The sequence below is a fragment of the Tenrec ecaudatus genome, chromosome 13 (genome assembly GCF_050624435.1).
Source record: "Tenrec ecaudatus isolate mTenEca1 chromosome 13, mTenEca1.hap1, whole genome shotgun sequence".
NCBI classification, from domain to species: Eukaryota; Metazoa; Chordata; class Mammalia; order Afrosoricida; family Tenrecidae; genus Tenrec; species Tenrec ecaudatus.
The window spans coordinates 37,454,807-37,480,977 of NC_134542.1; the positions used below are offsets into that span (position 1 = coordinate 37,454,807).

Consider the following 26,171-nt stretch of genomic DNA (forward strand, 5'->3'; position numbering starts at 1 on the left):
GTCCTGCGCTGGCACCGTGGAGGCTGCTGGGAGGGTAGGTTCCCACTCGCGCCTGCCTATTGCGGAGGGACTAAAATTGACGGGGCGTTGCTGCAGCACCGAAGGCGCCGAGTGATGATGGTGTGAAGTCGCCCGCCAGACTCTGCCGCGCCCTGTCGGTTACTGGCAGCGGCGGCAGCTTCGGCAGCCTCGGCTGCTGCCCTCAAGCTGCCGCCGCTTTAGAAACTGGCTGAGGGACCGCCGGCAGAGATCATCGGAAGACTGCGCTCTTTCCGGTGAGTACCCTCCCAGCGCGCGCTGGCCACTCGCCCTGGCCAACTTCCCCTGACGGCGGAGCAGTCTCCTTGTCCCGCATCCCTCTGCCCCTCGGAGGTCACGAGCGGGGATGGAGGCAGACGACCGGGTACGAGAGGACTGGGGACGTGGCTCGCTTCCCAGGTGGGGGTGGGAACGCTAGCCGCTGACCTGTGGCCGCCCGCTCACCCAGCTTCTCCTTGGAGGACTGGCACCCGCCCGGCTGCCGCCAGACAGCATCCATCTGGAGCCCCGGCCGAGAGCGATACAGTATCTGGACTTTAAGCCTTACACCTCGGTCGCCATCTGTGATGTGAGTGAGGAGAGAGGGCACTGAAAAAAATCTTCCTGTGTGGGGCCGAGTTGAGCTCTTCTTGAAGTTAATTTTATGCCAAGTATTACCCACCTTTTAAAAGCAAAACCGACTGACTAGTTTCGAGCGGAAATAATGCATGTTGGCAGGCGTTCTTGTACCTACCCACAAGGAAGATAAGCTCCCAAACACTTGAAAGATTCTGGGTCATAATAATAAAGCTGAACTTTGTCACTTGCCTGCACACCTCTTACTTATACCTACTGTTCCCGTGCTGGGCAAATTGGAAGTAAGATCAACCGACACTGCACTAAAGGAACAAAATGAAATGGACCCTCCAAGGGTTGTGTTGTTGTTGTTGTTGCTTGTTTTTATTCATTTTAGTAAATGTTTTCCCAACCCCCAAATCCTTGCTTTGGAAGTCTGAGTGATCTTCAAATAGCACTTTAATCGTGTTGACATGACACTTCAAAAACAGATTGTGAAGGACATTTGGTATTAAGGAAGGGCAGGGATGAAGACGCTTTATCATCTCAGCAATTATTCATGCTTTCTATTTTTAAAATTAAGTAATGTTCAACAAGTCAGCAAGCACATAATATGTGAAAGGCACTGCTTTATTATCTTACTTATATTGTCTAATTGTACAATAGAAGTGATTATAAAGAACCAGCACATGGATATTTCAATCAGCCAGGCACCCTGATTATGAACTCTGCAAACATTAGCTCACGTTGTCTATTAACGATCCTGCCGCACTCATCTGAGACTCAAATGCTTCACTAGTATAACCAAACAATGATTCCAATCTGCATCTGCTTTGCTTCAAAGCTTCAAGCCAGGTAACTTGCTAGGGGTTAAAGAGTTAAAGTATTTAGCTGGCATTAAGTCTTTTCAAGCGGTGTCTCCTAATACTGATCCCCACATACCATAGGCTTCTAGAAAAATCTGCAAACCCCTGCTTTCCTGCTTTTAAACAAGTTCTCCGCTTACAATTCTCTTTCCAATAGAGCTGCTCACTGCAAACCTAAAGCCCATTCCAAACCCACGTCATTTTACTTACATTGAGGTATTGGGCTCATATCTCAAAGGTCCTTTTCACTTCCAAGCTTTTGTGATTCTACCGTTGAAAAACATGTGCCAAAGCATCTTAGTCTCCTCTGCATTTGGAACCAAAAAAGGGTTAAAAAAATCGTTTCAGTACCCAAAATGTAAGGCATCATAAATACAGTGAGACATGGAAACATGTTTCAGTTCTGCCTATCTTAGGTATATCAGTTTCTGAACCTCGTTGATTATCTTATTAGTCAGAAATCTGAGGCATAAAATTATCCTCAAATGACTCATTTCATTGAAGGAACTAAATTATTTATGGTTCATAGTCATATGTTCAGATCTTGAATGCTCTAGAATACAATAAACATGAAGATAATATTTAAAGAGCCCTGGGATTGCTATGAGTTAGATATTGGGCTGTTGATTGCAAAGATGGTGGTTCAAGCCCAATAACTACTCTGGGTGAGAAAGATAAGGCTGTCTGTTCCCATAGAACTTATAGTCTCAGAAATCTTATGAGTCAGAATGAACTCAGTGGCAGTGGGCACGTAATACCTACTATGGGTTAGATGCCCATCTAAATGTGTAACCTATATTAATTTATCCTTGCAGTACAGCAAGGAGTCCTCATGGCTGCACAGTTACTGTGAGGTCTTTTTATAGATAGTTAACTGAGGCAAAGAGAGAATAAGTCAACAAACCCACCATCACTCAGCTGATGAGCAATAGAGCTAGGATTCAAATCCAGCCAGTCTCAGAAACTTACCTGTATTTATTGAACATCTACTGTGTACCAAACCCACAATGATTGTTATATAATTATAGGTCGTTTATCTTTACAAATACGTTAGAGTGGAAACTCCCAAGTCAATGATAGCTAGGATTTGAACGTGTGCTTGTCTTCCGTGCTGCTGCAACGCAGTATTTGTAGTTTGAATCCACTGAGAAGCTCACTGAAAGAAAGCCCTGGTGATCTACTTACAAAATCAGCCCTTGAAACCCCTGTGGAGCCATGTGCTGTGACACACGTGAGATTTACACGAATCATAGTCGGCTTGGTGGCCTCGGCCCGGTGCTCGGTGTTGGCAACACAGTCTCTGTGGTCTGAATTGGGATAGCGGCAATCATGGTAGCGTGTTGAGCAGTGTGGCCACAGTGTATGAGGGTGCCGGGTAAGCTTAGAGAACGGGCACTGACATGAGAGCGGGACTGGGTCAGTCTTGGCAAAATAAATGAGAATTAGCCTGGGCACAGAAGAGTGGGAGGATGCTCAAGCCAAGTGCAATGCCATACAAAAAGACTTTGAAGTGTGGCCAAGTTTCCTGCTAAGGGGACGAAAGGAAGTTTTGAGAGATGAAGCTAGAGGCTCTGCTGCGGCCACATGAAGATGCTTTTTGAATGAGATGTGAAAGAACTTTATCCTACAAAAGATGAGCTTGTGGGGCTTTCTAGCAGCGGTGGCTGGGGGCGATGGTGGTGGTGGTAATGGTAGTAGTAATAGGGAAGCATTTACTCTTTGAACCTTGCAGAGATCAAATAAAAAGAATCTGACTGGAGACAAGGAGTCTAATGAGGTGACTGCTGCCACAGGAAGCTCACTAAAGAGTTCCCCAGAATATTGAAATGTCAAATGAAAACAGAGCCATTGTTAACAGAAGGAAGACTGAGAACGGCCCAGTAAGAGGTTTAGGAAAGATATATTTACAGCCCCTGGTACCTAGAAACTGTGGTGGTGCAGTGGGTAAGTGCTTGGCTGTTCTGTGGAAGGGCTCCCCACTGGCTGCTCCGTGGGAGAAACGTGTGGCTGGCTGCTTCCCTAAGGATGACCGCCTTGGAAACCCTATGAGGCAGTTCTACCCTATTACATTGGGTCTCAGAGTTGGAATTCACCTAATGGCAGGTGGGGTTTTGTTTTTGTACCTAGCAATTGGCCTTGCCTTTTGCTTTTCATAAGTCATGAAACTATATTCAAACATGAAAGAACAGTCTGTGTTTTTTCATTCAAAATAGTGATTTCTGTTTCAAGCCTTTTTATCAATTCTCTGACACTGCGATGGATACCTTCTATCTCCATATCGTCACCATTTACAAAGAGGTTAAGTAACTTTCCCAAGTCACATAGCTAATAAATGTACGATTTAAGATTCAAACTCAGTCTGACCTCAAAGTCTGTGTCTTTCGTCATTATACCATGACATTGTCATAAAGTAATATCTCCGGATCTTTAACTACCTATGAAAGAGGGAGAAGGGGTTATAAAAATAAATGAGCAGCTGATGCCAGTGGCTTGGTGGAGAGCAAGTGTTTTGAGAATGATGAGGGCAATGAATGTACAGATGTGCTTTACACAATTGATGTATGTATGGATTGTGATAAGAATTGTATGAGCCCCTAATACAACAATAAAAAAATTGATTGAGAGCAAAAATAAAAAATAAATTAGCAATGTGTACCTCAGGGAATAAACAGTTTGTCAGAGGAGGAACAACCAAAAGCTTACACAAATATCAATTTCTTTAAAAAGAAAAGTGAAGAATGTTTTTAAAGGGTACTGTTTGCGTGGAGAGGGGTTTGGGGGAAGACGTGTTCGTGAAGGTGGCATTTGAGCTGTGAAAATGGCTACAATTTGGGGGTGCTGAAAGGACATTGATGTTGGAAGAAATAACACAAACAGAGTTAAAGGACGGGGACTTCAAGGTTACTGCAGTCCTTTGTTTTGGCTGGACTGGGTTATGTGCTTGGGGAGGAAGCTGAAGGCACTGGGGCCAGATGCAGGCGGGGCCCAGATGTCTGGGGAAGAAAACCTGCAAGGGAATTGAGGGGCAAGGAGGCTTGGGAGATGTCAAGAGTGAATGATCGAGGCATATGCTGAATGTATTTATCATTTTAAAAAGCGTAAAGATCATTTTTTTTCCTTGTCCAGCCCCAATCTATCAGTTAACAAATCCCTCATCGTGTTTCTATTTTTGTTAAAGTATGTCTTTATTACAATAACCCAGCCCTCATGTGACTGAAAATCTGTCTCCATTTCAGAAATGTACCTTGCATTCTGCCTCCAGGTTTGTTTCTCTCAAATGTTACTTTGCATTTAGAAACTGTTCCTTGCAGGATCAAGTTCAGATTGATTCACCTGAACTACTTGAATTTAAATCTCTAAATACCTTGTACTCTGTGAACCTTCTCACCCAAATTAGTCTGTTTCCTGTATCGACCTGGCTGACTGCTTCTTCCTTTTGACTGCTACTTACTTTTGCCCCCAAGATGTTTCCCATTCTCACTGTCAAATCTTTTCTTCCCCACGGAGCCCACTAAATCTCCTATCCTGAGTGATACTATGCCACTTCAGCCAGAAAAAGCTCTGGCTCCACTGAGTGTCTACAGGAAAATCTTGGCGTAGTACATGTGGGAAATAAGAACCACATGTTGGGAACCTTTACCCTGTCCATCCTATAGCCCAGATCTTACCCCTTCACATTTCTTTTTGTTCTCAAAGTGCAAAAAATATTTAACAGGAACACAATTGAATCTCACAAGCGTGTAAAAAACCCAGCCAGTTTAATGTGGTAGAATTGAGAGTGTAGAATTCTTTGGATATAAGGGTAAATGAGATGGAAACACCATCTTTAGACGTGTATAGATCTACATGGAGTCTTTTTCAAAAAATAATAGCTTCATATTTCAATAGTTTTAATAGGTTTCTATGATTCTGTTGTTGCTAGGTGCTATTGAATTGGTGACAACTTACAGGGACCCTGAGTCTAACAGAAGGAAACACTGCTGTTCATAAGGTTTTCAGTGGCCAATTCCTCAGAAGTGGATAGCCTGGTTCTTTGTGTAGTCTGTTCTTAGTCTGGAAGCTCCACTGAAACCTGTTCACCTTGGACGACCCTCCTGGCATTTCAGACACCAGTGACTTAGCTTCTAGCATCACAGCAGCACACAAGGCACCGCAGTGTGACAAACTGGTAGACAAGTGAGGATATAATTTTGTAGCAATACTTTTGACTTACTCTCATATGCTGTCTGCGAGAGACACACCTTAGACACAAAGACATACCGTAAATTAAAACTATAGGATGAAAACATAAAGATGGTTATTGTGCTTATATCCTCGTGGTGGACTGATGCTTTAATCATTACATGATGTCCTCGCTTATCCTTTATGTGGCTTTTTAAAGCTTTTTTAGCAGAGGTTAGTATTGCCGCTTCTGCCCTTGTTGATTGCTTGACTTATTTTTTCCCAACAGAATTTCTGTAGGACACCCTTACAAAGAATGAACAAATGCATTGTCATGATGGGAAACAAGACCGCAGTCAGTCTTCCTGCTCTTTTTCTGACCAGCCATTTTCAGTTATCCTCACATTTCATAATAAGCCCCTTATGATTGCTGTGTCCTCAAGACCATATTAAGATTACATGTTGAGAATCCCCCAACAGTCCCCACAGCTTTCTGAGCTTACACCTCTGCCTTGAATGTCACTGGCCAAATCCACTTGCTCGCCACTGTTTTGATTGGACATTGATCTCTAGATAGAACATATGGGTAAATCCAAGACTCATCTCCAGTTCATGATTTGTTCCAAAACATCATCTTCATTAGCTTTGATTTTACTTAAAAGTCAGCTTTTTGAGTCAGCTGATCTTCAGACAATGCTTTCAGCAGCTCTTCAGTTGAAGCTTGCTCAGTTCAAGACGTTTGCTTACAGTTGAGAATGCCTGACCACAGGATGCACTGTTGTAGCAATTCTGAAATTCTACAGTCTTCTTTCACCAGTTTCTGGACTTCAGTCGCAATTTTTCATTCATTGAGGTTGACTGTCTTCTCTCTCTTGGCTCATCTTTAAAGTCTTCCTGACCTTCTTTAAAACACACAGGTGACCAGATGTCCCGCTTTTGGCGGGACAGTCCTGATTTTTAACAATTTTTCCCACGTCCTGCAGTGTTTTAAAAAAGCCCCAATTTTTTGAAAGAATGCACAACAAGCTAGGGTAACAGGGTTTTCTGCTGCCGTGTGGCTGTTTCGCCAGGATATGAGTTTTATCAATGGTGTCCCGCTTTACCAATGTTAAAATCTGATCACCTTATAAAAACTTATTATTTTTTAAAAATCATTTTATTGGGGCTCATACAACTCTTATCACAATCCATACATACATCAGTTGTGTAAAACACACATATACATTTGTTGCCCTCGTCATTCTCAAAATTCGCCTTCTGCTTGGGTTCCTGGAATCAGCTCCTCATTTTCCTTTTTTCCCTCCTCCCTCCCTCCCCGTTCCCCCTCCCTCATGAGCCCTTAATAATTTATAAATTATTATTTTATCTTATAAAAACTTATTTTATGTGAAGAGGCAGTCCTGTAATCTTGTAAAGCTTCAGTGAGTCGACCCAACTACAGTTGGTTTGGTACTAAAATAACTAATGATGTTGAGATCTTTCAGATGCTTGTTGGCTATTTGTATATCCTGTTTGGATAAATGCCTATTCAAGTTCTTTGCCTATTTTTAAATTGGCCTGTTTGTCATTCTATAGTTGACTTGTGAACCTTCTTTGTGTATCCTACATACCAGACTACTATCAGATGTGCAGATTATTTTTTTCTATTCTGTAGGCTGCCTTTTAACTTCCTCCCAGCTGCTCTTGGGTGCACACAGCATTTCGTTGTGGGGAGGCCAGTTTGGCTTTCCTTATGCTGTTATGCGTGGTGACAGATCTAAGAAGTCAGTAATAAAGCCAAGGTCAGGAAAATGTACCCTTATGTTTTCTTCTAAACATGCCTTTAAATGTTTAAAACATATACCAGTTATCCAACTTGTCTTTTCCTATGTCAATGCCTAGTTGATGAAGAGCACCATTTGCCTGAGACTGTTCTTTCTCCATTGAATGACCTTGACACTGTGAAAAGTCAGTTGGCTGTAGATACTTAGGCTTATTTCTATGTATGTGGATTAATTTTATTCCGTTGATCTATATCTATCCTTAAGGAGCCCTGGTGGCATTGCAGGGTCAACATTGGGCCACTGACTGATTGGCTGGTGGTTCAAGCTTACCAAGCACTGCGCAGGAGAAAGATGAGGCTGTCCACTCCCATGAAGTACTGTAGTGTTTCAGAAACTGCATAGGTGGCTGTGGGTTATCTTGCAGTGGGTTATAGCTATCCGTATGCTAATACTAGTAACTGCTTTTTTATATTTAAAGTCCAAGTCAACTTTGAAAATGAGTTTTTCCAGACTTCTCAAAGATTTGTCACTTATGTAAATACATGGTCAGGGAACAAGTGCCAAAGCCCTGCCTTCAGCTCCGTGTGCATTCAGTCATACGTGTATTGTGTGTGGCTCTTTGGGGTTTTTCAGCCCAGTGGTGTACGGCAAAACAAAGGGACGCTTGTTGGTTGAGAAAGGGCACTTTCTGCCTCGAGGAAGAGGGAGGAGGAGACTGGAAACCAGCTAAAATGTCTCTAAGATGGCACTACTGTTCGCAAAGCACATAATTTAGGAACTTTTAAGAAAACAGTTCTTTTCAGCTATCTCTTCTTTCTCAGCTAATACCAGGCTAAGCCACTGAATTTGCTTTTGTTTTATTTTTAGTTACAAAATTGAAAGACTACAATTGGGACTTACAGCAATTGGGAGATATGAACCTCTCTGATTATTTCTCATTTGATGTGGCTTATTTTAAGTGCATTCATCTTCAGCTGCAAATGCTCTTGGTGGGAAATACAATACAACTAAGCTGTGGGCCAAATGATTACACTGTAGCTGTGTATAAAATAGAAAAATTGGTACTTTTAGTTATGATGAAAAGGGTACTGTGTTATTGCTATAAAAATGATCCCTTTAACACAAAACTGTGTTATATAGAGGTTTTTCCATAAATGAAGACAGTATTTTCGTTATACTATTTCAATGTTAGATTAACAAGGCAATTCATCTAATTTACTTTGGACTGAAAAAAAGTCAGAATATACTAATAACTTTTATATTAAGTTCCTTCTTTATTCAGTATAGTATTATTTCTCATCATTAAGTTTATCATGAGGCATGTATTGCCATCCTCGTGTGTCAATTTACTGTTAGGGTTTGGAAATAAAATATGACTTCCCTCAAAGAGCTCACAATGTGTGTGTGTGTGGGGGGGGTGGTATGTGTAAGGAACATGTAGTCTTCTGGAATCATCTACAAAAGAGCCACCAAACCCACTGTCACTAAGTCAATTCCAACTCACAGTGACCTGATACAGGGTTTCTGAGGCCCTAGACAGCCTCCATTGAAGCAGTTGGTGGGTTGGAACTGGTGACCTTGTAGTCAGCAGTCTAGAGCCACCAGGCTCCAGGAAAGGCTAACTAAACACTGACTAACAGCTTAATCTGAAGGAGACACTTGAGACTTTTCTGAGCCAGAAACACGCTCCACTTGGAATGCCTACAGTCGGTTTTGTATTTCCCTACAGCGATCAACAGTAAGATTCTCTCAGAGGCCAGAGGAGGGAGGCCTGATGCTTTTGTAGGGAGACAGAAAAGAAAGGGCAAAGTGTATCCTGCTAGTTTAGAGAAAAGAACACAAGGTGTGAGAAAACACTAGCTGTCAGTGCCAAAGGCAGAGAAGAAACGCAACTGAGTCCCTGGTGTTGGAGGGATGAAAAAAAGACACTGGGGAGGCAGCCAAGGTCAGAAAAACAGGTTCTACTGTTCAATCTCAAGCAGACACTCTGGGTCCTCTGATAACGTGCTATCTGGCTTCTCAAGCAGCAGCAGGTTGGAAAGGGGAGAAGTACTTGGCAGCAGTGCGGTGGAGTGGCTGACAGCCTCACAGTAAAAGAAGAAACCCAAGTAAAAGTGGACTTAAAAATTTCAAAAAGTTCTCAGTTTGGTTCATTCCTTATAGAAATGAGTTTATAATCCTGGAGGCTGTCATTCCTGTTTACTGTGATACTCTAGTAATTACTAGTCATTGAAACTACCCACAGCCATCAAATTCTTTTCACTCTATTCTGAAGTTCTAGGAGGGCACTTTCAAAGGTTTGTGTAAAAATTCATTGTCTTTTCATTCAATTTTTCCACTTTTTGAAGCCTTCTTGTATATATATACTCTAGCTCCCATAGCAATTTATTAGACTTCTCTTCTGACGGTGCATTAACTGTGTATGGAAAGATCTTGCCAGCGATGTTTTGAAAATACGGAAGTGATAGAAAACTGGGGCAGAGTGGTGGTGAGTATTTGTGTCTTCTAATGTTGTCGGCCTCGTGGCTGGAACATTTTGCAACTTAATTGGTATATTCCTGCGCACACATCTCTTTCTGAAACTCAAGAAAGACCTGTGTAGAGTTTGGTAAATGGGTCCAAGAAAGCCTTCAAGTTGTAACTACCCGAGGAGTCTTACGTTTCTCATGTAGTATCATTGTTCTCCCCACCACTGATGGCAGAGATGTAAGGACAGAGTCATTCATGAATGTCTGTCTTTGGTCAAGTCTTACAATATAGATAGACCTGGAATCTATTTGAGTGAGGATTCATTTTTACATCTATTCCACTGCTCAGAACAAGTAGCAGACGTTTCCCTAATGCATAGTAACACTTCTGAGCGATCTTTTGATGCTGGAGAATACCCCACATAAAGGAAGAAGAAAATTCAGATTTGAAATGCTCTCTTAGAGAAGAACATAGTGATGCCCATAAAAAGATACACCGATCACACTGAAATACTTTCAGTGAGGGATCAGCTAACTCCTTTCTAAAAAGAATGTTGTTCGGTGCTGTAGAGTCGGTTTTGACTCACAGTGACCCTCTACAACAGATTGCAACCCTGTCTGGGCCTGTGCCATCCTCACAATTGGTTTTATGTTTGAGCCCAGTAAGCTTTTTCTTGTTTTGTTTTTTCCTTTCTACATAGCTTAGCTTAAGAGCAACTTGGGGGCTAATTTACCATACATACTCGTGTGTAAGCCGAGTTTTTTCAGCAGTTTTTGTGGTAAAATTAGGTGCCTCGGCTGATATTTGGGTCGGCTTATACTTGGGTATCTACGGTATTTTTATTTATTAGGAAAAGTGGCACAGTAGGTAGGTTTGTGTTTGACTTACATCTCTTGTTGTTACTGTTGTCTGCTATCGAGTAGAACTGCCCATGAGGCTTTCTGGGTTCTCACTCTTTACAGAAGTAGCGTGCCAGGTCTTTTACCAGAGAGGCCCCGGCTGTAGAAAAACACAGACTTGGGTTTGATTCTTGGTTCTTATTAGCATGGGCTGGTTAATTAATCCCTAAGGCTCAGCTTCTTTATAGGCCCTTATAGTTAACAAGTACACATCCAATACTGATAGTCATGGTACAGAGTTGTTGAGAGGATTAAGGGGATGGTGTGCATAAAGCACCTAACACAATACCTGGTATATAGCACTGCTTGATCCTGTTTACCCCACACTCGTGAGCTGAGCCCCATCTCCACGCAGTGATCCTGTTAGGTTTCTGGGGTGGTTTACCTCTATTCTTGCTTCCCAACACTGAAAGAATTCACATGGCAGAAGCACTTTTGTAAATCCAAATAAGTTTATGAGGGAAAAGGAAGTTTCAGGTATTACAGTCTCAAAAAGTATACACTATCCTTGGAAAGTGTGCAAGGCCACATGGCGAGGGTCGTGGAAGTTCGCCCTGAAAATGGCCATTTCAGGGGAGCACAGAGAACATGTGGAGGGAATACCGGAACAGGACCGCAGAGCCCAGGGCAGGACCCAAAGGAGTGAGTGGCAGGCAGGCGCGGGAGAGGAAGCTCACCCTCCGTTTGCAGAGCATACCTGAACAAGAGAAGGGAGGGCGGACCACCCGGGGCCTGCGTTTATCCCTCCTATCTCCACTGGCTAGGGTGGCATGGTTAAGAGTATTGGTCGACCTTGTTGACTGAATTTAGGTGCACCTGTGTGATGTCAGTCACTGTTGCCTAGTCTGGGCCTAGGTGGCTTGAGTTTGAGCATGCTCAGTTCTGAATTTTCTCATAGGTGTCTAATTAGTGTACCTGATTTCTTTCCAACCCCTTTATTGTGGCATGGACAGTTAATTTTTGTTTAGCGTAAGCGCTTGGTGGAGACAACCCCCCTTTGTCCCTATCTACCTACCGTCCGGTTCCCCATGGAAGGAGTATGGACCGAAACCATTGGGGGATACGGGCGGAGATAGTCTTCTAGCTACGTCCTGCTGTCATATGAAGATGAAGTGGGACTTTGGGTCCACACCCTTCCTGTTCTATTGGGAGGGGTTGTCATCCACTTGGGGACCTTATACCTTTCAATTCTATAGGACAGGCTAGAACTGCCCCATAGGGTTTCCAGAAGAGCAGCTGATGGATTAGAACCACTGGACCTGACCTTTTGGTTTCAGCCAAGCACTTTAACTCCAGAACCATCAGGCCTCTAGATCAAGTTAGAAAAACTGAATAGACTTGAGAATATTTTTTACCAAGTATTTCTTACTTCAGACAGCTATATTCTTAAAACTGTGTATCATTTTAAACTTATCTTAGGTCCCCCTGCAGTCTTAGTTCCATTTGGGATGGTCTACAAGTGTCATCAGTTGGTTAAGACGTAGCAAACGCGGCCTGTCCCTGCACCCTCCTCGCAGGCGGGGCCAGGTGTGAGCCCAGTGTTGCAGCCATTGTGTCAGTCCATTCCGTTGAGGGGCCTCCTCTTTTGGTGCTGGCCCTCAACTCTGCCAAGAATGATGACGTGACCAGTGTGAAAGCAAGTCTCACCATCCTTGCTTCTGAGGAGTCTTACGGCTTCTTCCAAGGTGCCTGCTGGGCAGTCCGTGGTATGGTCAGTAGTCCCCACTGACCCCATAGTTCAAAGGCTTCAGCCCTTTCCTCGTCGCCACTGCCAGCTTTGCAGGGCACACGAAGCCGTTGACAACACCTTGGGCCGACGTGGGCCAGCAGCACCTTAGTCTGCAAAGTGACGGCTTGGCTTTTGAGTGCTCTCTAAAGGTTCTTCAGCTTCTACTGTGAAATCATGCATTTAACTTAGGTGTTTGGGGTTTGGCTTCCAGTGGCAAAGTGCTGGTTCCTCTCAGGGAAAGTGGCAGGTAAATGGTGTCTCCTTTTCAGTTTTGCCAGCCCAGAAACCGATGCTTCTTGGTGCACTCAGCGCTGATTGGGGACTGGCACACTAAGCAAACTCACTCTCACTGCCACTGAGTTGGTGCTGACTCATAGTGACCCCATAGGACAGGGCAGAACTGCCCCTGTGAGGTTCAGAGACTACGGCGGCTTATGGGAATAGCAAGCCCCATCTTTCTCCCCAGGAAACTCACTAAAGGGTCAGAAATAAACCAGCATATCTTCTAATATACAGAATGACTGGCAAGTGGGGGACATATTTGGTCCCCACAGGGAGTTAGTTAACTTTCCTCTTGTAGGACAGTCTGCTTGTGAAACCAGGTTGCAGCTCCCACTCTCTCAGGCCATTGTTCTAGGTGCCAAAACTACAAAAGTGAAGATGACACCATTCCAATTGTGGCATAATTGTAAACAAAGCAAACTGGTGATTTAGTGGATTAAGGAATTCAATTGTTCAGGGGAAAGTTGTATATGAGGGGATACTTTATGCCAGAACTGACATTTGAACTGAGTATTTAATAATTTGCAGAAATTGAAAAAGTGGGAAAAGGAAGGGATTTATTTGGTCCTAGAAGTATAGACCCTATTTCCGTATCCACTGAATCTAGTGTATAAAATGCCTCTCTGCTCAAGATGTTTTCCTGCAGTTTTGGTTAAAAGAACAAGAAATCCACAAGCTCCATAATGCTATTGACTGGTTACTCATTCTTCAAAACCTATACTCTTCCTTTTGTTACTTAGTCAGAAGCATGTCATTTTCCATGTGTTAGGAAAGTATTTAAAATATAACAATGATTAATGCATTTTTATTCTGAATATAAATTCTTGACAGCAGCTGCCCTTGTGAACGAACATTTTAATATGTCTATAAGCCAAACGTTAGCAGAGCACTCAGACTCCAAGAACCACATCGTTGCCTTTCATCTCCAGTTCCATCCTATGGCGAAGGCAAAACCAGCCCTGTGGTTTCTGCACATTCCTGTGCTCTTGTGGCCTCTGAGCTGCCATCTCTGTAGGATGCATTTCTCCCTCAGAACGCCTTTCCTGTCCTCCTCAAAGATGGGAAAAGCAAACAAACATTTATTCTCCTGTCTCCTGCAGAGCAGTTTAGGTTTCCTGGTATGCTATGGGGCTGCATCTCCTACCCTTTAATGACTTCCAAACCAGAAGCATTTCTTCCTGAGAAGAATTTTGCTGTCAGCTGTAAAATGACAAAGCATGCAAATGTGCACTTAATTAGGTATAATTTGCTAATGATTGCCCTTGTAGTAATTGTGTTTTCTCCATTTATCAGCCCTTCAGATAATTAAATAACACTGACCAAGCTCAGTCTCCATTTAGAAATTAAAAGGAAACCTACCTGAAAAAGCCTGTGCATTGCTACCACTGAAAATACCAGGTGGCATTGTGTGGCTCCTTTGCCGAGGGGCAGCCCGTTGCCGTGAGTTGATTCCAGTGCCGCGTGTGTGTCAGAGTAGAACTGAGCTCCCTGGGGTGAGTCACTGAAGACTCAGTGACCCCATAGTTTGCCAGTCGCTTGCCAGGCCTATCTTCCCTTGCACTTCTGGATAGACTCAAACCTACAACCTGGTAAGCAGCCCAGCCTTTAACCATTTGTACCACCCAGGGTGTATAACAAATGGTCCACAGATGATATGGGTCTCTTAACGGGAGAAAGAGTTTTACATCGTTTGTCAGTGAGGATCACGTTATTCTTTCCATTAGGGAAATAAATCAAGATAGCTTGTGAGTATGAGGTCCTAAGGCTGCCGATTTGAGGCTTGTGGTTAGTGCTTTCGAGCTTTCTTAAAAATTATTATTCCTTTGACTAATCTATCTCCTGATCATCACTGAATTATTTTTGACTGCCAGACACAACTTTGCTTTTGTTTTTTCATAAATTTAAGGCAATCATGACCTTTTATAGAAACAATAAGTATGACGAGTATGGGTGAGGGGGAGAAGCATAAAATTAAAGGCATTTAAATGCTGTGAATACGATTAACTATTTAATATATTCACTGTTTCCACTGATTCTTGTAGCCTATTGAGATGTTAAAGAAAAAATTTAATTCCTACTCATAAGTTGAGTTTGGGGAAAAAAATGATGCTTCAGTCGAGTGCTGAATATTCTTTAAGAGTGTGGGATCCTTGTAATCCTAGATTAGAGGTCAACTATAGCCCACGGGCCAAATCCAGCCAGCCCTGTAAGCTAAGAATGGTTTTTACATTTCTAAACTGTTGTAAAAAGCAAATAACAGATAATAATGAGACAGAAAAAAATGACTGTAGAGCCTAAAATATTTATTCTGGTCTGTACAAAAAAGAGTTTACAAAATGACCCTATTACAGATTCTTGAGTTTCAAGGTGGATACCTGTTCCTTGTTTGAAAGTCACTGATGGAAACAGTCAATGAACTCTGTGCAGTAGTTGCATATTGTAAATACAGTGTAGTCATTAAAATGAAGTAGATTAATGGTGACACAGAATGATAAGTAAGTCAACAACATGTTATCTTAACATTTTATGTTATTACAAGTAACGTTCACTTGATTCTTTATATTTATGTGCTGCCTATATTTTGTAATAGACACATTATTAAGAAACAAAAACTGAATGGAAGTTTCCAATGTTGCTGTGACTGGTTTTCATCTGGATGAAAAAGACGTTTGTTTAAGTAATGTGGCTAATTGTGTGCAACCTTGAAAGTCTTGTTGTCCTTGAAACACCTTTCCTTTCCAAGCAATTGCCAGGTAACCCAGCACGTGGAAGTGTCAACATTGAGGCTTAGTCTACTTGTTATGGCTGTTTCCATCATTGAAATCTGATTGCACCACTTCAGCACAGCTACATCGTCACATAAAAAGCAGTGTGACCTTTGAAGAGGTTGTGAGGACCTAGGCTCACGTAGTTTACCTTGCAGCGATTGCTAGTTCTGCATGCATACCTGACCTCCAGCAAATGTCTGCACATCCACGCAGATGTCCAGACTTTAAGGACTGAGCGAATGCACACATAATATGGTCAAGGCTGCCAGAAGAACAGTAGGACTTACATAGATTTGGGGGTTTTGTTTTTAATTTCCTTTTATCCCCATACTTTGCTCCAAATTCCTCTCTCCAAGAGGGTGGCTTTTCAATGTGTTTAGGAAAACGATACAGAGGACAGTCAACAGTCACCCATCCTCCTGTGTCCTAATGATGAGGGTCAGGAAGTGGCATACGTCCCGTCGCGGCAGTGTGGCATGGAAGATTTGTTTCAGAGGATGTATGGCCGTTCCCTTTGGCAAACAAGACATTCGTTTAAGTTTTTCCTTTTAATCCTTCTAGAATATTTGTCTCGGAACCAAATGCAAAGCACAAGTAGAACTACAAGTTACATCTCTAAATGTATAAAGCCTGGGAAATTGACTTTCTCATAAATCTTTCAAAATGTAGAAATTGTTTCACTTAAAACTGGTAATTTACAATTTTTGTGGATAGAGACAAAGAGTGATCCAGAGAAAGAGAAGTCAGCTCAGCCAATCAATCACCCCACAGATGGTCATTTTCAACTCGGCCGTCATTGTTTATAGCATGTTTGTTGTACTTGTTTTGGTTTTAAGTATTTTATAAACATCACAGCCCCCTTTTTGTCCCCCCCAAACAGTGTTCAACTCACTGCCATCGAGTTGATTCCGACTCAGTGATCCTCTAGGACAGAGTAGAACTGTCCCTGTGGGTTTCAGAAACTAACCCTTCACAGAAGCAGAAAGCCTTGGTTTCTCCCTCGGAGGAGCTGGTGGTTTCAAACTGCTGACTTTGCACTTGGCAGCCCACCGTAGACCCCCAGGGCTTCTAAAGCAGTGCTACAGAGCTTGTGAATGGATGCAAAAGTAGAAATAATGTTTTAAAATGCAACAAAATGGCAGACATCAAACGTTCCATTGGCGGTGGGCTTGATTAAGGACAACCCCACAGAGTGGAAGGGATCGATCTACAGTGAAGCGTTGATTGCTTATAACGGTGTCTGCAGAGGCTGGTTAAAGTATAGACTGTCAAAGGTTAATCCAGGCGAGAACGGAGTGGATGTCAGTGCAAGTGCTCTGTGGAAACTTATCAAAGCCCACACATGGCACAGGGGTTCCAGCCCTTTCCCAGTCTGCATGTGAAATTCTGCTGTGTGTGTCAGCCAGCAAAGGGTCCCGCCCTGCTGTGCTGGTAGAGATTGTAGCTGGGCAGGGTCATCTGCCTCAACAGATGTTCGTTGTAAATATACAGGGCAGTTTTGAAAAATGGCCAGGTTGCATCAGCTGGAGGAGATGTGTCCCCCATAAACCTGCATCGTGCTCAAGATCTCGGCCTTCTAACGAATGGATGTGACAGCCTTTTGGAATCTAACGTGCCCTTAAGTAGAGCTGCCACTTTGTATTTCTTATTTCAAACACTTGGCTGGCCTTACCTTCACCAGCAGTTAAACAAAGAGAGACATAGTATTGGCTGGACACAAATGCTGTTTCCTCAATGGCTGACAGAATCTGGGTCAGTAGAAGTAAGTGTGTGTTGACTGGCACATTAGCACTGCTTAGCTGGATGCTGGTGAGCGGTCTCTGCGTGCCTGGGGTCTGCTGCTCTCCACCCAGCCTGGAGCTCAGTGCCAGCACCTCTCTTGTTTTCAGTTCTTAGCCACAAGTCATTCTTTCTTGATTGTAGTTCAACATCGGATTTTTTAATTCTTGTATTTTATTTTTTAATAAAACCTTTGGTTTAGCCAGAAGCATTAAAATGAATGAATAACTTGTCTTTTTCAGAAGACTGTTATTAAATGTAGAAACATGGTTGTTACCTGGTGCTGGAGAGTCGATTCCTCCTGCCAGCCTGACAGAGAAACTGCCCTGTCTGCTGTTCCATCCTGTAATCTCTATGGACGAAGATCTCCAGGTCTTCGGGTTCTTTTTCACACAGAGTGGCTGCTCTGGGTGGGTTCGAACTGCCAGCTCTTTGGTTAGTAGCTGAGCATTTAGCTGCTACACTACCAGGGCTCCTTGGGAACATAGTAAATGAATTTTATTTTAAATTACATAACTTATCCTTGGTCCGGGTTCATTTGCCTCAAGCTAAAAGGCTGCTGCTGACTGGCGTTGATGATTGGCACAGGAGCTGGTCTGACTGGAATAAGCTCCTCCCTCCCACTCTGACTAGGCCTCCCCCAAATGATGTTGGGGTTCTAGGTGCCATTGAGTCTATTACGACTCATGGCAGCCCTATCGCAACAGAAGGAAAGCCCGCCTATACTCACAGTCATTGCTATGTTTGAGCCTGCGTCACAGCCACTGTCCCTCATTCATGTCACTATAATACTAATAATTTAAAGTAGCCTCTTCTGGGTTTATTTTTTTCCATTTACTTTTTTTATCATTAATGCACCTAAGGTCAACTAATCATATATTTATTGAGGAAAATGATGAGTCTTGAAGTTAAAATAGCCCAAAATAATGACTCCTCTAGCCATGTTGTAACATCCTTAAAGCAACTGGACGCTTCCTTCCGGATTCCTGGAGAGCTGTTTTATAAATCATCTGGGACTCAGAGAGCTGAGTGCTACACAGATCGCGGTAGATGAACTCATGGACCAAGTGTTCTCGTTCTGGTTTTCATGAGGCACAGTCTTAGAATGAGAAATGTGTTTGGTGTGCTATGCAAAAAATGTTTCAGGAATTTCTAGAAAGGGGAGACAGCTATTTTCTGTAAGTCTGTGTTAGCCAAAGCATCTTATTTTAAGGAAGTAACAAGCTTTTTTTAAGGCACAGGGCCTCTATTTAGTCACTCACTAATGACTGTTTAAATCCATGACTGAGTGAAACTATGTAAGTCATTAGCCAGCTCGTTTTTCTGCCAGCATTATTGATATAGCACATTTTAGTTGTTATTCTAAAGTCTCGGCCGTGTGAAGGTGACCCTTGTGAAGATAAGCCACATGACTCTTCTACTTGATTTCCTCCAGACGTGCATGAATTATAAAGGCTTCTCGTGAAGTAATGCAGGTGTAGTGGGTAGATTATAAAAGCAGTGGAATTAGTCCTGAAAAGATCTAGCCCAGAAGTAGATGACACTTACGGACACTCTAGGAATATGTATGTGCGCAGCTAAGCCAGGCACTGAAAATGGCTGGGGAAGGCATTGTCTGAAGTAAAGTTTGCTGGTAGATTGAGGACCTGACTGCCAGCTCTGTTTATTCATGCTGCAGAGAGGCAGGAAACGTGAGCAGCAGCACCAGGCTGCCATCGCCCGTCAGTGCCCAGTGACTTCACGTAGAGAGCAGGTGCTCTCAAGTCGTGGTCCTCTTGCCAAACTTTGTGTAAGGTTTAACAGCAATGTCATAGCAATATCATAAAATAGTGTTTGGCGGTAGAAATAATAATAATTAATAATAACCATTGTTCCAAGAGCTTTAGATTTCATCTCCCCCATTGACTTTGTAAACTACATGCTATCATTATCTTCACACAACTCATTTAATTTCCACAACTTCCTCATAGGGTAGACCTTTTCTTAGGCCGGTGGTACAGAAAAAGAAGCTCGTCTGAGGCCATGCAGTTAGCAAGTGGCAGAGCTGGGATTCAGATGTAAGCACACTGTCTTCGGAGCTCCGGCTCCTGGCCTGTGGCCAGCTCGGTAATGACCACCGATCACACAGGCCTCGTCTGGAGCACATGCGAGTACTCATGTATGTGGCAGGAGACGGACTTTGCAGAATGGCTACGGAACTTGATTAAATGTGGCTGCACTTTGAATGTAGTCACAAGTGAACCTCACACCAGGAAGACGGGGAGGCTTGGCAACAGAATAAGGGTAGGTAACCATGGACTGAAATGAAAGAGTTGAAGGTGAAAGAAGGGACCTGGAGCCAAGGAGTCACTAGAAACCAGAAAAGGCAAAGAAATGGATTCCCTCCAGGAGTCTGAAGGGAGCATAGCTGGGAGGCACCTTGATTTCGGCTCTGTGAAAACATTTCATTCCTCTGACCTCCAGAACTGTAGGATAATAAATTGGTGTTTACACTGTTAAAAGTGGAATAATTTGTTACTGCAGCTATAAGAAACTAGTATATTCGCCATGCTATTTTGAGAGATACTAGATCTATTATAGTTACATTTCTACATAAGCCAACCTCCCCCAGATTCCATGAAGGAATGAGCTTCAGCAACAGTCTCCCTCCGTTGTTCCAGCTTTGTCACTTTATTGCCAGGAGCACTGTATCTCTGTCTGAAAATGATACAGAGATTATTGTCATCATCACTGTCGCCATTGTTCTGGGGTCACCTAGAGTCATCGGGAAGATGGGATCACTTGTGGCCTAGTGTGTGGCCGGCAGGCTGGGCTGGCCGTCGGAATTCTCTTGCGAGTCTAGGTTCTTCCTGCATGACTCAAAATAGGTTTCGTTCTGTGTTCAACTCCGTTAGCTCTAGTTTTATATGTATGAGTGCAAACTTTAAACCAACAAAACCTCTAAAACTAATAAATAAATTTTAAAATCTCTAAATCAAGATCTACAATCCATAGTTCGTACTCAGATACACTTGTGTGTTCTGACGCACAGAGACCTGGAGCATAGGTGTGTTCTGAGGCTTTAACTCTTCAGGAGAGTAGAAAAACTCATCTTTCTCCCATAGAGTGGCTGCTGGTTTTAAACTGCTGACCTTGTGGTTAGCAGCACAACATGTAACCAATAGAATTTTATATACCCTCAAAACAAACAACAACAGCAAAAAGGGTAGAACTTCCCCCTTTGAGTTTCCAAGGTTGTTACCCCTTTAGGGGAGTAGGAAGCCCTTTCAGACTACTGACCTTGCTGTTAGCAGTCCAACACATAACCACTAGATGCATAATATAATAATAGAAATAATGTAAATATAAGATTGAACTGGCTAGTGTGTAACAATGGTGGGCAGAAGGTTTGTATCAGTACATTTCTCACCATGGTCTTTGATTAAAATATAGTTAAGAATGAGAGTTCTATTTAAACAGAAATTTGGATCAGTATAAGAGACACCTTTTTCTCTTCCTCCTGGTTTTCCTTTTCCCCATCCTTCCTCTTCTTTATCTTCTCAAACATTTGTAATTTATTTAAAAAATGCTTTTGTAGACATTGAAAATAATTGGAAATGCAGCTATAGATGTAGGATATTTGGGTAGACAAGACGAAATATGTTCTTTAACAAATTCTGTGGTGAGGTGTGGGGAGAGGTCAAACGCTTACAGACATCCTCCCCAGGGCAGTTAGTCAACCAGACTATATGGCAGGCCTCACTCCCTGCTACTGGGGACAATAAACTATTCCTCCTTGAGGTCTGAGACCAAGCGTTCTCACCCTACCAATAATGATCTCTATCAACTGAGTCAGAGAACAGGCCAAACTGACTGTGACATCCAAAGTTAAGTTATATGCCCATCTTATCAAATGTATACCCCCAATTCCTCCCCTTCCTATTGCATGTATGTCCCTAGACCACTCCTTCTCATTATTGTATTACCTATGGTACCACCCCTCCCTGTGACGTATGTACTCACCTGTGATTAGGGGACTTGCACGTCCCTAAAGAATATAAAAAGCGTGGGCTAACATTCAAAGAAACACTCTTCCTCCACGTGGACCATCGAGTGGAGCTGAGGTGAGCATGCTACCATGAAACTTGTCTGACTCCCATTTATTTCAATATTTCTATCTCTCATGCTCTCTATAACTTTACTATGATCTTTACTTATTATCGCTGTACAATTGCACCTACCGGACCCGTAATGATGTGTTAGGGGCTGGCTTCCCCTGACAGTGAAGAGGGTGTAAGAGGTCTGGGCATTATAACTGAGAGGAATTACTGAAACCCATATGAAGGTTGAGCATGATAGTGGGACAAGAGGGAAGTAAAAGGAAATAGAGGGAAAAACTAGGAGGCACAGGGTATTTATGGAGGTCTAAATATAGGCATGTACATATGGAAATATATATGATGGGGAAATCAATTTATGTGCATATATTTATAGGTTTAGTGTTAAGGTAGCAGATGAACATTGGGCCTCCACTCAAGTACTCCCTCAATACAAGAACACTTTATTCTATTAAACTGGCATTCCATAATGCTCAACTTCCCGACACGATTGCTGAAGACAAAGCGGGTGTGTAAGCAAATGTGGTGAAGAAAGCTGATGGTGCCAGGCTATCAAAAGATAGAGTGTCTGGGGTCTTAGAGGCCTGAAGATAAACAAGCGGCCATCTAGCTGAAAAGCAACAAAGCCCACATGGAAGAAGCACACCAGCCTGTGTGATCATGAGGTGTTGAAGGGATCAGGTATCAGGCATCAAAGAATAAAAAAAATCATATCATTGTGAGTGAGGGAGAGTGTAGAGTGGGGACCCAAAGCCCATCTGTAGGCAACTGGACATCCCTTACAGAAGGGTCGCAGGGAGGAGATGAGCCAGTCAGGGTGCAGTATGAAACATACAACTTTCCTCTAGTTCTTTAAGGCTTCCTTCCCTCTCCCTCCCCCACCCCCACTTTCATGATCCCATTTCTACCTTACAAATCTGCCTGGACCAGAGGATGTGCACTGGTACAGATAGGAACTGGAAACACAGGGAATCAGAACAGATGAACCCGTCAGGACCAGTGGTGAGAGTGGTGATACCGGGAGGGTGGAGGGAAGGTGGTGTAGAAAGGGGGAACCAATTACAAGGATCTAAATATAACCCCTCCCTGGGGGATGGACAACAGAAGAGTGGGTGGAGGGAGACGTCAGACAGTGTAGGTATGACAATAATAATTTATAAATTATCAAGGATTAATGAGGGAAGGTGGGGCAGAGAGGGAGGGGAACCAATGAGGAGTTGATACCAAGGGCTCAAGTAGAAAGCAAATGTTTTGAGAAGGATGATGACAACAAATGTACAAATGTGCTTGACACAGTAGATGGCTGTGATGAGAGTTGTATGAGCCCCCAGTAAAGTGATTTTTAAAAATTAACTGAAATTCTTTTGAAACTACTGATCTAATTATAAATATGTAAACTTAAGGGGTACCTGAAGAAGTTGATTTAGGAAATCTTTGATTTTGACAATCAGGGGTTGGCAGACTTTCTTTGTAAAGGGTGAGGTAGTAGATATTTTAGGCATTGTATATGAAAGAAGTGAATTGATAGCATATAAACAAATGACTATGACTGTAATTCAATAGAATTTTATTTATGAACACTGAAATTTGAATCTCATAATTTTCGTCTATCATGAAACCTTTTTATTTTTTTAAAAACTTTGAAAAGATTCTTAGCTCATGGGTTATACAAATACAGGGGCAGAATAAATTCCACCTCAGGCCGCAGTTTATTGGCTCCCTCACTAGATGAGTCCGTTTCACACTGGCTGTTTTTTTCATAGCCACAAAGTATTGCTGTTGGGGTTCCAGTTCATGCATGAATAGGTTTGTTTGGAAAAAAAAAAGCTGAACTACGTCTCTGTGCTGAGGGGATGGCTGTAGACAGTTTCTCAGTATGCACTTCTTTTGTCTTACTGGGGTGCCTTCAAAATACAAGGTCCAATCAGAACAGTGGTTGCTAAGTGGATCTGCAGGGACAGTTAGATTCAAGGCAGAGAGGTCAGTTCAGAAGGTTATGACAACTGTTTGCGGTTTAGGGGGTAGCGATGGTGATGAATTCCAAAGAGGTTATCTTGGTTTTATTTTGCTTGTTATAATTTGAGTTCAGAGCAAATAATTGGTTTCTGTTCAGGATTTCATACACATTTTGTCTCATGACAGTGTTTTGTATTATTCCATTTTTATCTTTTTTGTTGGATTATTACCTATAATCCTTGAGTTATTTTATTGGTTGCTTTTTTCAGCATCAGGGTTATTTTGTATACATCTTTAATTTATCATAACTCTAAGATCAAGTGATATTTTGTTTGGGTTTTATATGAAAACCTTCCAGTAGTATGCTTCTATTTTTATTAACTTGGCCTTTGTACTACTATTGTTATATATTTTGCTTCTACATGTAAAGCCCACAACATCGTATTCTTTTTACTAGAAGCAGTCAGTGATCTTAAATTCTTCAAAATAACTTTTTTGAATTTTAACTAACACTTCCTAAGCTGTGTATATTTAATTTATAGTGTGTACAATTTTGATACGTTTTGACAAACCATCACCACAATCAGTATCTAAGCTGAGGTTTTCTAGAGTTTTATGTAAATGGAATCATAAAGTATTACTCTTTTTATCCTTAGTTTACAAATGGGGAAATTGAGCATAAAGGTTATCTTGCAGTTAATAATAGTGAGAATTCCTAGGCCGCATTTTAAAAGACAAAGAAGAAAGATAGGTGCTCTTTTTTTTTTTTGAGGAAGAAGTGCCAAGGCTCTTTCATCCAGTATTGGCTTTTGCGATTTGTCTGTGATGGGGAGTCACTAGAATAACACCCTCAGTCACAGACATCCTGAGTATAGGCCTGTTGTTGTTAAAGAACATGCGAATTTCTAAAGTCACTTGATGGGTTCTTTGTTTTAGGTCAGGACTGTGTAATAATCACATGAGGATGCTCCCGGCTGCAGATGTCATTTGACTCATCAGAAAACTTCGTTTAAAAGAGAAAATCCATATCACCAGATCCATTTATTTATTGAATGGCTTGATGGATTTCCTGTACTTGGATCTATGCCAAAGCTGCCCTTCTCAACCAAAGCAAGAAAGAAACCTGCATGAATCAGTCCCAGAATGCCATTTCTACATCACCAATAGGTGAAGAAAACCTCATGAATATCAATCACAGAGACTCGGAGAGCATCACTGGTGAGTGTAAATTAATAAAGGTTCGAGTGCTAGTCGGAGGAAATATAGATGCCTCAGTCCAGTGTATCAGAGCTGCCGTGGTGAACCTGAGACCTCCCATCCTAGCATGATCTCCCCAGAGACAGAATGAATTAGTCACTCCATTCGCTAACCCATGGCATTTCAGTTTGTGTTGTCTGCTGTTCCTTGTCTATGTCTGACTCAGCTGTATCGCATAAGCCCCCAGTGAGAAGGAATGATGTCATATTCATACTCAGCCTTTTAATCTCCACAGGGTAAGGACAGTTTACTTGTGTTTATATAACTTGCAAGCATCTGACACTATCTGTCGCTGTCGCATAAGACACTCCCAAGGCTTAACAGGGTATACACACTTAGTTGGTGGTTATTGTGAGGTGCCGATTTCAACTCAAGTGACTCTTACTTGACACGGTAGAGCTTCCCTTCCTAGGAACCCTGGTGGTTTCGTGGTTATGCATTGGATTGCTAATCACAAGGCCAGCAGTTTGAAACCACCAGGGGCTCCACAGGAGAAAGAAGAGAGTGTCTATGCCTATTAGTTTCTGATACCTGTAGAAAGTTCAACCCTGCCCTGTTAGGGTCACTCACTGTGAGTCAGAATCAACTCAATAGCAGTGAGTTTGGTTAAAGTTTGGAATCTTTTCCAGAAGCAATTAACCCTGTCTTTTCTTTCGTAGAGCGGCACAGTGGTTAGCAGCCCAGCATTGTAGACCTAGGTTTAGGCCCATGACCTTTTATCCACAAGACAAAACAAATTCTGAATACTCACTCATTCATCCCTAAAACCTGACAGGCGGGACACATGTCAGCATATTCCCCTTTCTCCCATTTACCTGGACAGTCATGTTTGTTGAGGAGGAGTTGGTGTGTTAAGATACGCAGTGCTGCCATGAGAACAACACTTGGACAGCATCAGTAAATGCACAGTGCTATAAATTCCAAAGCTTGAAAACCCATCTAACCCCATATTGTTTTTGTTATTGCTGCTGCTTTCATTTTAGAATCAGCTTTATTGAATAAAATATATACGCTTTAAGTGTGCAGCTTAAGTTAGGAGCATTGTAACCCCCTTAAAATCAAGGCATTTTTGCCTCCATCTCTGGCTCCAACTGCTTTCTTTCATCATAGAAGTTCATATGAATTGAATCTGTGTTTCTGAAACCCAAAATGTTTGAGATTGAAGTACATTGTAACACAAATGAGTAGTTTGTTCATTTTTATTGTTGTTGCAACTTCTCAACTCTGCTCTTGTAGCAGAAAAGTAACCTTAGGCAATACACAAAATAATGAAATTCTCTGATGACTAATGATGTTGAGTCATATTTTAGTTGTCTATTTAAATTGTTTGCCTATTTTTATTATTTTAGTTAGGTATTTATTATCTTATGAGGGTTCTTTTTATTTTATAAATGTTAATTCCCTAGTCAGATAAATGAATTTGTGAAAATCTTCTTCCAGACTGTGGTGTGACTTCATTTTCTTAATCATGTGTTTTGAAGAGAAGTTTTAAATTTTACAGAGAATATAGTTTAGCCATTTTTGCTTTTACTATTCATGTTGTATGTGTAT

At 42.1% G+C, this 26,171-nt stretch overlaps 1 protein-coding gene across 2 annotated transcripts in view; it reads left to right on the top strand.

Moving 5' to 3' along the window:
- Positions 1-77: 77 nt before the first annotated feature.
- TRAK2 (trafficking kinesin protein 2) overlaps positions 78-26,171 on the top strand; it is a 61,305-nt gene continuing 35,211 nt past the window's right edge. Inside the window, exons 1-2 of one of the 2 annotated variants that reach the window (XM_075529843.1) lie at positions 78-275; positions 24,300-24,581. In XM_075529843.1, coding sequence (XP_075385958.1) covers positions 24,491-24,581 — 91 coding nt within the window. In that variant the 5' untranslated portion in view covers positions 78-275; positions 24,300-24,490. The remainder of the gene's footprint in view (positions 276-24,299; positions 24,582-26,171) is intronic. The other variant, XM_075529842.1, reaches the window with a different exon arrangement.